General features: G+C 41.6%; 1 protein-coding gene across 20 annotated transcripts in view; it reads left to right on the top strand.

Annotated features, from left to right (window-relative positions):
• The window catches only part of NCOR1 (nuclear receptor corepressor 1), a 225,359-nt gene that overhangs the window by 202,127 nt on the left and 10,801 nt on the right, over positions 1-12,431 (top strand). For 11 of the 20 annotated variants that reach the window (XR_012468828.1, XM_074189259.1, XM_074189263.1 and 8 more), the window contains 10 exons: positions 2,083-2,248; positions 2,751-3,259; positions 5,113-5,241; positions 5,813-6,021; positions 6,265-6,488; positions 7,475-7,612; positions 8,809-8,951; positions 9,311-9,364; positions 11,091-11,312; positions 12,000-12,182. Coding sequence is in view for 19 of the 20 variants with exons in the window: in XM_074189259.1 (XP_074045360.1) it covers positions 2,083-2,248; positions 2,751-3,259; positions 5,113-5,241; positions 5,813-6,021; positions 6,265-6,488; positions 7,475-7,612; positions 8,809-8,951; positions 9,311-9,364; positions 11,091-11,312; positions 12,000-12,182 (1,977 nt within the window). In the remaining variant the exon portion in view is untranslated. The remainder of the gene's footprint in view (positions 1-2,082; positions 2,249-2,750; positions 3,260-5,112; positions 5,242-5,812; positions 6,022-6,264; positions 6,489-7,474; positions 7,613-8,808; positions 8,952-9,310; positions 9,365-11,090; positions 11,313-11,999; positions 12,183-12,431) is intronic. The other 9 variants (XM_074189271.1, XM_074189270.1, XM_074189266.1 and 6 more) reach the window with 5 other exon arrangements.

The following is a 12,431-nucleotide window of genomic DNA, read 5'->3' as shown; positions in this document are numbered from 1 at the left end:
CATAATAATATATATATATATATATTTAATTTGATGGTAATAGTCTTTGGTCTTTGTTCAAAATCCATAGTTCTTTCTCTGGATACAGATGGTATTCTCCATTGCAGAAAGCCCCAAATTGTCCCTGATTGTTGCACTGATGGAATGAGCAAGTCCATCAAGGCTGATCATCGCTCCCATGTTGCTGTTAGGGTGTACAGTGTTCTTCTGGTTCTGCTCATCTCACTCAACATCAGTTCATGCAAATCCCTCCAGGCTTCCCTGAATTCCCGTCCCTCCTGGTTTCTAATAGAACAATAGTGTTCCATGACAAACATATACCACAGTTTGTTAAGCCATTCCCCAATTGAAGGACATTCACTTAATTTCCAATTTTTTGCCACCACAAACAGGGCTGCTATGAATATTTTTGTACAAATGATGTTTTTACCCTTTTTCATAATCTTAGAGCAGAGATACTTAACCTCGGAGCCATTAGTCCAGTGGATAGATTTCAGGACATTCACTCATTTGACTGGGGAAAACTTTTTTACACCTTTATTTTCACTAACCTCAAACTGAAATTTAACTTTTGTTTTGATTATCCTGCATGAGGCTCCATAGGCATTACTAGCCTGCCACAAAGTTCAGTCCTTCTGTCCTAAAGGAAGGACTTTAGGGAAAGAGTATGAAAGGAGCTTGCCCCAGGTCACAGCAGGGTTGAGGTGACAAGCCCAGACTTAAGGACAGCTCCCTGGACTCTGTCATTCTACCTGTGGATGTAACATTGTGTCCCACAAACCTGTAATCTATAGGAAACAAGATTTTCTTATGAAAATGTCAGTGTTAGAGATAGTTTCTTTTTAGAAAATAAAAACAACGGGGCAGCTATGTGGCACAGTGGATAGAGCACCGGCCTTGGAGTCAGGAGTACCTGGGTTCAAATCTGACCTCAGATACTTAGTACTTACCTAGCCGTGTGGCCTTGGCAAGCCACTTAACCCCATTGCCCTGAAAAAAAAATCTAAAACAAAAGGGGGTGGCTAGGTGGCATAGTGGATAAAGCACCGGGCCTGGAGTCAGTAGTACCTGGGTTCAAATCCGGTCTCAGACACTTAATAATGACCTAGCTGTGTGGCCTTGGGCAAGCCACTTAACCCCGTTTGCCTTACAAAAACCTAAAAAAAACCCCAAGAGTTTATGAATGGTTTAAAAAAATTCTTTTATTTCCAGTAGTTTTTCTCAATGAAAAATAGCTGTTTTCCTCTATTTTCTTCCAATTTATATTCAATGTTCCATAGACCAGCCTTGGGGTATGGCCTTCTTCCAGTACATTATAAATTCCAAAATGGTCTGTGGGCAAATTCACTTGGATAGAACTACCCTCCTCTGACTGGCTGCTTATTGATTCATTTAGCATCCTAGGATGAAATGGGCATTTAATTAACTAGTTTTCTAGGAAAGGTGAAAGACCTTTTGTTTTTGTTTTTGTTTTTTTTTCTCATGCCAGGAAAGAAAACTCAGTCTTGTAATGTTTTCATTCTGGTTAAAATTTTCTGGAATTGCCTGAAAGAGGTTAGATTCTAATGGAGATGTTCAAGCTCAAAGAGCACTTGTAATAATGAAGGAAAAAACACTTGGCTGAAAAAATTGTAGGAAGAATAAGATGGACTTTAGGAGAGTGGATTGAGCCCAGATCATGCAGGAACACTGACAAGGTTAATTTGATTGTGGTTCATAGGAAAGGAGGTAGTCAGGTAGTTGAGCTGACTAGGGAGAAGATGACTGGCAAATGGAGATTGGAATTAACCAAAAGTATTATGGAATGGTAGTCTAGATTCAGCACATCTTTGAACCCAGGATTGTCAGGCAGTTAGTGTCTGTGGGGACAGTGTCAAGAAAGGAGGTAGTAGAGTGATTGGATCCCTATTCTATTTGGATATTTCCATATACAGAGCTTTAGGTTGTCTTATAAAAAATAGCCAGGAAGGGGAAAGTCGGTGCCTTCTTTCTTCCTCTCACCCTGAGAACAACAGGGAGCTTTCAGGCCTCCCTTCCCTCCTCACTATGCCCGTTTCTCTTTCCTCTGACCATCCCCTACAGGTTCTGAGCAGCCTGGACGGCCTGGCAGCCATGGCTATGTCCGCTCCCCTTCCCCCTCGATGAGGACGCAAGAGAATATTTTGCAGCAAAGATCCACAATTTTCCAGGGACCCAATGGGACCAGCGTCATCACTCCCTTGGATCCTGCTGCGCAGCTGCGCATCATGTAGGTTCTGCATACGTCTCTTTCCAAGGACTGTATTTTCAGCTCCTGCCTCACCTCTTTTGGATGGGTTAAAACCGAATGTCATTATGACTTAAAAGCGCACTTCTGTTCTACAAGGTTTGACTTTGGTGCTGTGAATCCATATTCTTGTGCTGCTCTCAGTGAATAGGCCCATCCTTCATAGGCACCTTCAGCTCCTAACTATTTGGGGATCTGTTTATAGTGGACACTCAGTCACGGCTGAAACCCCCAGCTTCCAGTTTTTGCAATTCCTTATCACTGGCAGGAATAATAAGTCCTCATTCTGACAGTTTCTTAGTGTACCACGTTCTTTCACATCGCATGTGGCCCTCACAGCTGCCCCCTGAGCTAGCTAGGCAGGTGCCCATGGTGGGCAGCGCAGCAGTGGAGGTGCCATTGAATGCCTGTTTTCCGACTCTTCCTCCAGTTCTAGTTCTCTCCACCACACGCCTGTTGATTTATTGATGTTACTTATTTGCAGGCAGTTGCCCCCCGGTGGGCCTTCTCTAACTCCAGGCTTACCTGCCTCCCGCTACAACACCGCTGCTGATGCCTTAGCTGCTCTGGTGGATGCCGCTGCTTCTGCCCCACAAATGGAAGTGACCAAAGCAAAGGAGAGTAAGCACGAAGCATCCAGGCTGGAGGAGAACTTGAGAGGCAGGTCAGCAATGGCTAGTAGTGAGCAGCAGCAGCAACAACAACTGGAGCAGAAGAGCCTGGAGGTGGACAAGAGGTCCACCCAGTGCCCATATACCTCCTCAGCTTTCCCAAGTGGCAAGCCCCAGGGCCAGCCATCCTCAATCATTTATTCTGAGGCTGGGAAAGAGAAAGCACCCCCTCCTAAGTCTCGGTATGAGGAGGAGTTAAGGACGCTAGGCAAGACCACTATCACCGCGGCAAATTTCATCGATGTCATCATCACCAGGCAGATTGCCTCGGACAAGGATGTGCGAGACCGTGGCTCTCAAAGCTCCGATTCTTCGAGTAGTTGTACGTATCTCGACCATCACTCAGTCACTGGGTATCGGGCAGGCTAGAGCAGGCTTCACTTCGAGGGCCAGAGGCTTCCTGAGTTGTATGTGAACTGAGAAGAGGAAAGTGGCAGAGGCAGCATCGAGGAAGCTGTGAGGGAGTGATGGCTGACACTGTCAGGGGGTCCTGGAGGAGGAGGAAGCCCCTGGCTGCCCTGAGACAGAGGAGTTGGGACCAAGTTCCCAAATAAGACAAGAGCTGAGATTCAATTGCCTTTGTTTGATCCATATTATTGGGAGTTGAACAGAAGCATTCATAATTCCAAAACCATTTGTTTGGCCTTATGTTATATATATAGGTGCAATTTGTGACTCCACATGCGCGTGTGCACACACACACACACACACACACACACACACAAACACATACAAGTAGGGACTGCTGAATGGTGCAGAGGATAGAGCACCAGACCTGGAGTCAGGAAGATTCATCTTTGATGAGTTCAAATCCAGTCTCAGACAGTTATTAGCTTTGTGATCCTGGGCAAGTCACTTCATCCTGTTGGCCTCAGTTCCCTCATCTGAGTTGGAAAAGGATGAGTGGGATCATCTCATCTGCCTTTGCCTAGCTGGCATTGAAGGCAGGCCTAAAATACTTAAGATTCAAGGATCAGCGCAGTGAAACAAGCTGCAGGGGAGATTTCTCCTCTGACAATTATTATCACATCATGATGCTCTCCTCTTGGAAAGAATGCATCTTAAAGAGCTTTGTGGCAAAGAGGGCTGGGGAGGAAGGAGGAGGAATGCAATGCACTGGGGGACCACCAAGGGAAAGTTCTAAGAGCTACTTGATGACAGGACAAGAAACAGAAGGCAACAGGATTTTGTCCATCCCTGTGTCACTGTATACACAATTAGCAGTGTTTATTGGAGGTTGGACTTTCTTACTTTCCTACTGATATATATTCCTCATTTCAGGCGAGATTTAGCAGGTAAAGCTCATGCTACCCTTATTTAAAAAAAAAAAATCCTGATCAGATTGTAACTTCTGCCTCCTACCCCATATTCAACCTCAGGGAAAGTTGAAAACAAGACTTGTTATTGTGCTATGGGATTATTGATCCTTGGCAATGTCCAGAACTAAACCCTGAAGGTCATGCTTTGTAGAAGGAAGAAGACAGTAATAGCTATTTTTGTTTTATAGAATTGGGCGACTTATGCATAGGTCCTGTCAGATTCTCTACTAATTTGCCATCTTTTTTTTTTTTTTTCATTGCCAAAAACACCAATTGGATTTGAGGCCCATTCATTTTTTTTTTCAAGTATTCCCTAACGGTTTCATAAATCACCTTGGCTTTACACAGTAATTTAGAATTTATTTGAAGTTACTTTGGTAAGCCTCATTTCAGTTGTCTACAGAAACAACAGATCTTCATATATCATGTCAGAGAAGCAGTGTGGGCTTCAATCTTTCTAAAGATATGACTTTTCTGCATCAGCTCTCAAAAGCCTCTGCTTATCTTACTCAAATTTAAAACATGCTTCCCTGAGGCATCTTTCCCAGGATAATATCACTATTCTCTTGGCCTGTTATTAGCCTGTTTAAAAGGCTCATAAAATGACAGCAGTAGCAGTGGTGCTTTGTAATTTGTAACATTTAAGAAACTATTCTTGTGATAAAGACATCTTTAAAAAGCAAATCTTTTTGCTTTATTCTGTTTCGTTAATTGCGCAACTTTCTGAATCATCAATAGGGGAATGAAATCTTTTTTATTTTTTTCATTGAAATTTGTGAACAGGTTGAAAATATTTTGCATTGTCAAATTTCTGAAATGATTTGTTTTCAAATAATATGCATTCCCTTTCTTGAAGTGTCATCTCATCGATATGAACCACCTGGAGATGCCATTGAGGTGATAAGCCCTGCCAGCTCACCAGCACCACCTCAAGAAAAACTCCCGGCCTACCCCCCAGAGGCCACAAAGCCAAACTTGACAGAAAGTAAGCCTTTGGGAAGGCCTTGGCCCTTTGCATTTATTGTCTGACCAATATCAGAAAATATGAATGTGAAGGTCAAAAAAAGAATTCCCCAAGAAACTCTGCATCCCTGTGGCTCACAGTTACATATCTCTCACCTACCAGTTTACTTTTGTGGGTGAACAGATGCTTGTATGTGCATATGCTATTCATTTTTAGCATCAGCTAAAATTGTTAAACTTGGTCTTTGCCTCAAATTGTTAACTTTCTGTAAATTCTTTGAATTTTGAAAAATATATAGTCTTTAAATTATAGAGTAAATTTATATGCTTACATAGAAGCTCTATTGAAAATAACTACCAATTGAAGACACAGTGGCTTCTCAAGTGGTGATTGTTAAGATCAGCTTTGTTTACTGCTCAAACCCTGATTCTGATGCTTACTACTCTTCACTTTCTGTTTAGTCATCATTTTGGGGGCAAAGAAACATTTGGGGCATTTTTCCTTCTGAAAATGGTTTTTAAAAGTATTATGAATTAAATGTCTAATTCTTTGAAGAGATACCTCTGAAGTTAGCTTAATTTCTCATCGTTAGCATTGGGAGAAAGTCCTCATGGAAAACCTTGGTGTCACTCATCAGGTGATCCCAGTAGACAGTATGATGGATCACTGCCTCGATATCGACCCCAACAAGAGTCTCCATCTCCGCAGCAGCAGCTGCCACCACCACCACCTTCCCAAGCAGAAGGAATGGGACAGGTGCCCCGGACCCATCGTCTCATCACACTTGCTGACCACATCTGCGTAAGCTTCTTTCTGTGTTTCCTGTTGGGTTTGGTGGGTGTTCTGATTTGTTCCTGAGGGAAGGCTCCAGCAAGAATGCCTCAGGTTTGTCGAGGTTCCTTCTCTCGTTGTGTGCATCCTTTTCCCTTCTCCCTTCCCCCTCCCCACCTCTGCTTTTTTCCCCTTCCACATACCGAATTCTTCTGTTAGTATGCATGGGTATGTTACAGATGCTTAATCACCTCCTTCTTTCCCCATTAACAGCAAATTATTACACAAGATTTTGCTAGAAACCAAGTTGCCTCGCAGGCTTCCCAGCAGCCTCCCACTTCTACATTCCAGAATTCAGCATCTCCTTTAGCGTCTACTCCAGGGAGGGCAAAAACATCAAGCCGTTACAGTCCAGAATCCCAGCCTCAAGCTGTCCTTCATCCACGACCCGGATCCAGGGTGTCTCCTGAAAATCTTTCTGATAAATCCAGGGCAAGGTAAAGGACTTAGGCAAACTCTATTCTGCATTAACTTTCCCATATTAAAAATGATTGCACCTGTCCATCTCTTGCCTTCTTAGCAGGTCTTTCTGTTGCCTATTGTTATACTTAAAGAACCCTGTCTTTTTACTGGCTTTTATGTGCTCAGAAAAGGGACCACAGAGATTATTATGATGAGTTCATTTGTTAACTCGTAATTTTTTTAAATCAGGGTATGGCAAGGTATGGGAGGATTCTGGTCATTTTGGATAATTCAGATAGCATTTCTCATCCTTTTTGTTTTTTGGGGGGGTTATTTAGAACTTGATTTTTTAAAATATATTTTTGTATGGCCACTGATAAGGAAAGAATATCTCTGAGTAGTAGTACATACAGGGAAATTTATGCAAAAACTCCCCAGTCTCTAAGGGAGACCTTAGGGGACCTTTTGCCTTCAGAGTCAAGTTGAACAGGGAAAGATTTATTAGCAATAAGCACTTGGACTTCACAGTCAGAAGTTTGGTCTTCCAGAGAAGCTTGGGATAGAGAATTTCTTTCTTTTGTCAACTTTTAGACAGTCTTACACTGACACAAAACTTGGTTCTGTATAAGGGCAGCTGAAATGAAAAGCTGTTTTACTAGGTGAATTTCCTCACCAGATGCTTAAAACTTTAAATTACACTCAGGGATGGGGATTTGTTAATGGATCATGGCCTACAGTGAGTGGTGCTACCACAGACAGTCTGAGAGGAGGGTCTCATAGCAGAGGAGGGAGTTGGGAAGGAGCCTTTCTCAGCTTTCAGATCCAGCACTCTCAGTTATTAGCTAATTCCTACATCAATGACAGATGAGGCAAAAGACCTTTGACCCATGACTTGGTTGTGGGTAATCATGACTCCCCAAGGCAGCAGCAGCAAATAACATGGCATTTCAAAACCTGGTTTCACAGAGTCATGAAGCTTTATGATTTTTCATCTTTCCTAATGTGTATCTTATCATCTCAGGCCTGGAAAATCTCCAGAAAGAAGTCATGTCTCCTCAGAACCCTACGAACCAATCTCCCCACCTCAGGTCCCAGTCATCCATGAGAAACAGGATAACATCTTGCTCCTGTCTCAGGGCGCAGTGCCCACAGAACAGAGGTGAGTCCAGAGCATGTGCTTTGAAAGGGGCCACATGAGCTCAGTGACTCTCCCAAAAGCTATTCTCATTCTTCTCTTGCTTCTCAGGTCTTCCTTCTACTCAGGGCCTCCATTATCATACAATAAAGCAATTGCTCACCTAGCTGCTCTTTCTTTTTGAGGAGAAGAGAGCTGAGCATGAAGAATGAGCCCTTAAGCTTAGGGGGCAGCCACATTTGATGTCAAAGCCCTGGGTTGATGTCCTGGCTCTGTTTCTGTCTGCCAAGTCATCTCTGGCCATTTAAATTCTCTGAGCCCCCACTAGACTGGAAGCTTTGTGAGGGCAAAATTTTTTTTCATTCTTTTTATCAGTAAAATTAAATGGATGAAAGACAGTTGTAATTCAGGGTCATGTTTATTCCTCTGTAAGGATTTTACTTAATGATCTCTAGACTCCAGAATACTTAAATGATTGTTCTTGTTTAAAAATCTCAAGTGTTTTTCCTTCTTTTCGAGGCTAACCAACCCCAATTGTTTATATAACTTTATTAAAGACCTTACTATGGATCCTTCAAAGTAGACTGTAATTTTCTGTTCCCTGTCTCAGGTTAAGATGTACAGATCTCATGACTGTCCCTGAGGTTCTCATGTTAATATCTCCTGATAGGAATTTAACCAAAGTAATGTCAATTCTTAAGGTATACTACCAATACTAAGACAGCAAGATTTCTGTCTATAAAGAAACTGCCTTTCTTCTATGGTTTTTCAGCTATGAAAAGGCCTTGAGTGATAATTGCATTACTGATCAGCTAACCCCAGCTGGGAAAATGGTTTTATTCTCTAGGGAGAGTTCAGCTAACAAATTCTTTATAATAATCTTTAATATGGATATGGATGGTGTGGTTTGCACAAAGCTTGAATTAACATGGTACTTGAGAAGTTTTCAAGACCTTCATGAGAGCTCCCATAGATGTTGTGGTACAGGGGAAGCAGAGATGCCCTGGCTTTGCCTCTGGAGTCTACAGCTTGTCATTTCTCCTTGGTGTGTTCCCTTCTAAACTTAGATCCAGTTTAGAGATTCTGGCTAACCTGAGTCTTAGGAGCACTGTTAGCCAAAGGGGAAGTTGTTCTGATAGATGGGACCCTCATCCAGATCCAGGCCTGAATTCTTGGATGAGCAACACGGTGGTAACATGGCAACATGCTGTCCCTTGTAGGAATGATTCCCGCTCACCAGGAAGCATAAGTTATCTGCCTTCCTTCTTCACCAAGCTGGAAAACACTTCCCCCATGGTGAAATCAAAGAAGCAGGAAATTTTTCGTAAGTTGAACTCCTCTGGTGGAGGTGACTCTGACATGGGTAAGTGGGACTTATTTTATTAGCTGAAAACAAAACTATATATCTCAAATGTACTAATGGTGACTTGCTCAGAGTCACATTTTACCTCTCATCTCTCAAAACACACAAAAAGAGTTTTTGTAATTAAGGAAGAATTACTAAATAACAAATGACTGTGATTTTAGTAAAACTCTAGAGTCAGATGGAAAATTGTAAGGCTTGTCATTACCTTAAGGGGCACCTCTAATAGAAGTGTGCACTTTTGGGTGGAGAGGCGAGACGCAAAGCCCAGAGCAGTAAAGCTTTTGAGTACTTGTTATCTGCTTTGCTATTTATGATTGGTTCCAGAGACTGAACTCAAATATGATTTTTAACTCTAGCAGCTGCTCAGCCTGGAACTGAAATCTTTAATCTGCCAGCAGTCACTACCTCAGGTAAGACAAATAATGAAAGCTGCTCCTTTTGATTCGGGCTGAACATGCCCAATAGGACTTGACCTATGGCTTTCTTTTTTTGAAAAGACTTTATTTTTATTTTATTTTCATTTCTAAGTCTTCTACTTCTCTTTGCCACCTATATAGAAGGTAATAAATGCAATACCAATTATCCATGTAAAGTCATACAAAACATTTCTGCTTTAGCCATGTTCTGCCTCCATAACCCCCCTCCCCCCCCAAAAAAAAGGCAAAGAAAAGAAAATTTTGCACTCTGAGACTCAGTTCTTTCTCTGTCAGTGAATAGTATTTTACATTATGATTTCTGTGAAATTGTGGTGGATCATTGTTGAGAACAGCTGATTATGGTATGGTAGTGCTGTTAATAGGTACATTGTTCTCTTTGCTTTGCTCATTCCACTTTGTTTCAATTCATGTAAGGTTTTTCCAAAACCATCTCTTATAGCAGGGCGGTCTCTGAGTTTACTAAATGCTTTATTTAGTGAATGAAGCTGAGCTACTGCAGAGTTCTCACTAAAATGCTGACTCAAAATATAATGTCTGTTGAGTTCATAAAAACTTATAAAAAGTAAGGTTGGACAGTTCCGATTCATATTCCACCACAGTATTATTCCATCACAATCATATATATACCTTAACATGCTCATTCATTTCCCAAATGATGGGCTTCCCCTCAGTTTTCAACTCTTTGCAACCACATAAATAGTTGCTTATAAATATTGTTTTTATCTCCTTTGGGTTTAGATCAAAAGGTATACACACAGGGGCAGCTAGGTGGCGCAGTGGTTGGAGCACCGACCCTGGAGTCAGATGTAGCTGAGTTCAAATCCAGCCTCAGACACCTAATAATTGCCTAGCTGTGTGGCCTTGGGCAAGCCACTTAACCCCATTGCCTTGCAAAAAAAAAAAAAAGGTTATACACAGTTATGTAGCATTTATCTTTTATCTTTTTTCTTTTTTCTTTTCTGTCATGTTAGCCAGTCTGGTAGGTGTGAGAAGTGTTATCTCAGAGCTCTTTTAATTTGCATAGCTGTTGATTTTTGAAATTCTTTGCGTTTCTATTTCTCACAAACCTGGAATACATGATTATCCCCTTAATCCCCTAATTTAATAAGGGAGCCAAAATAAACCAACTGAAAATCATTAGGTTAAAAGGACAGCACATTAATCATTTTAAAGGTGAGGAGAAAGAGAAGGCAGAGCAAACACTTAACCTGGGTGGGGAGGGGTTGAGAATTTTTAATACTGACAATCGCATTTCAATAAATTGGTTTCTTTTATAATTCTATGTATTTCATTTTCTGCATTTTAAAACATTATTTTGAAAAGGATTCCATAGAATCTACCAGAGAGTCACCAGAGAGGTACATGGCACAATAAAGGTTAGGAACTTTAAGCATAAGGAAACCAGAAGATAACATGTGAGGATTTAAAGAATAGTAATGTTAAATATTGGTTTTATCTTTGCTTTGGCCTTGTCAACACTCCCTGCAAATACAGGTAATGGTTACTTAGGAACTAAGAAACAAATATGTCAATGAACTACCAGATGCTGAGAATTATTGGGTAAGACTTAGCATGGTGCTTAGATGCTGATGACCTCGTAAGTGTTCTGTGTCACCAGATGAATTTCTCTTTTTCTGCTGTTCTCATGGCCCTTGTTTCCTCATCAATCAAGTTGACATTTGGATTCTTTTTTCTTCAGGCTCAATCAGTTCTAGAGGTCATTCTTTTGCGGATCCTGCCAGTAATCTAGGTCTAGAAGACATAATAAGGAAGGCTCTCATGGGAAATTTTGATGACAAAGGAGAAGATCATGGTGTCGTTTTGACCCAACCTATGGGAGTAGTACCGACTGGTTCAAACACATCCATGTTGGTTAATAGTGAAACACGTAGAGAGGAAACAAATCCATCACCGAATTCTGGTAGAGTGTTTTTTGTTGTTGTTTTTTTTTTTTTTTTAGATTTTTCAAGGCAGTGGAGTTAAGTGGCTTGCCCACAGCTATGTAATTATTAAGTGTCTGAGGCCAGATTTGAACTCAGGTACTCCTGAATCCAAGGCTGGTGCTTTATCCACTGAGCCACCTAGCACCCCAAATTCTGGTAAAGTTTTAAAAAAAATTCTTGTGTGCATGTAATTTGGGATAAATGTTTAGATTAGACCTCTACCAGTGACCCTGCAATGAGAAGAATGCCACACATCTTTTCAGTGCTGGGAATGTGAAGGAAGTTCAGTGTTTTGTTATGAGATCCATCAGCTAAAAAGCCCTGACTCTCTCTCTTCTTCTTCTTCTTCTTCTCTCCCCCCCCCCCCCCCCCCCCCCCGGTTTTAGGAAGAATGTGTTTAGACTGGAATGACAGAAAAGAATAAGAAGTAATGAATGTATGATCTTTGCAACATTTGTGTTCCCACCCAGAGTGCTCTGAATTCTTAAGTAGTTCTAAAGACTCTGGAATTCTCCAGGAGATGGTTTTACTTTTATGTGGGGTGGGTGTGTGTGTGTGTGTGTGTGTGTGTGTGTGTGTGTGTGTGTAAGGATGCTTTAAATCTTAGAATCCTAATGGATCAAGAGTGGGGTGTTTTTTTTTTTTAATATGAATCTTTCTTACAGGCGGGGGAGTTGGCAAACCGAAGTTACTTGGCAAATCAAATAATAGGAAGTCTAAATCGCCTATTCCTGGGCAGGGCTACTTAGGAACTGAACGACCTTCTTCAGTTTCCTCTGTCCATTCAGAAGGAGATTACCACAGGCAGACACCTGTATGGGCCTGGGAAGATAGGCCCTCTTCAACAGGTGAGGAACTTAAATGGGGGCTAGAAAAGAGCATTTCTGACAATTATTTAGAGCTGTTGGTCCTTTACAAGACAGTAGTTTTCCATCTTTCCCACTGATCACTCTTTAGTGCCAGCATGGAATCTGGGTATTCAGGGCCCCACAGAAATTCCTGACAACGGTTTTTGGTGGGAGAGATGGACCAGGATGGGTTGGGAAGGGAACTGGTCTAACCACCTTGGCAGTTCTGAAATACGCAGTTCAGTGCAA

This window comes from Macrotis lagotis, chromosome 5 (assembly GCF_037893015.1).
Source record: "Macrotis lagotis isolate mMagLag1 chromosome 5, bilby.v1.9.chrom.fasta, whole genome shotgun sequence".
NCBI classification, from domain to species: Eukaryota; Metazoa; Chordata; class Mammalia; order Peramelemorphia; family Peramelidae; genus Macrotis; species Macrotis lagotis.
Note: the sequence above shows the minus strand (reverse complement) of the source record. Positions and strands in the feature narration are given on the sequence as shown.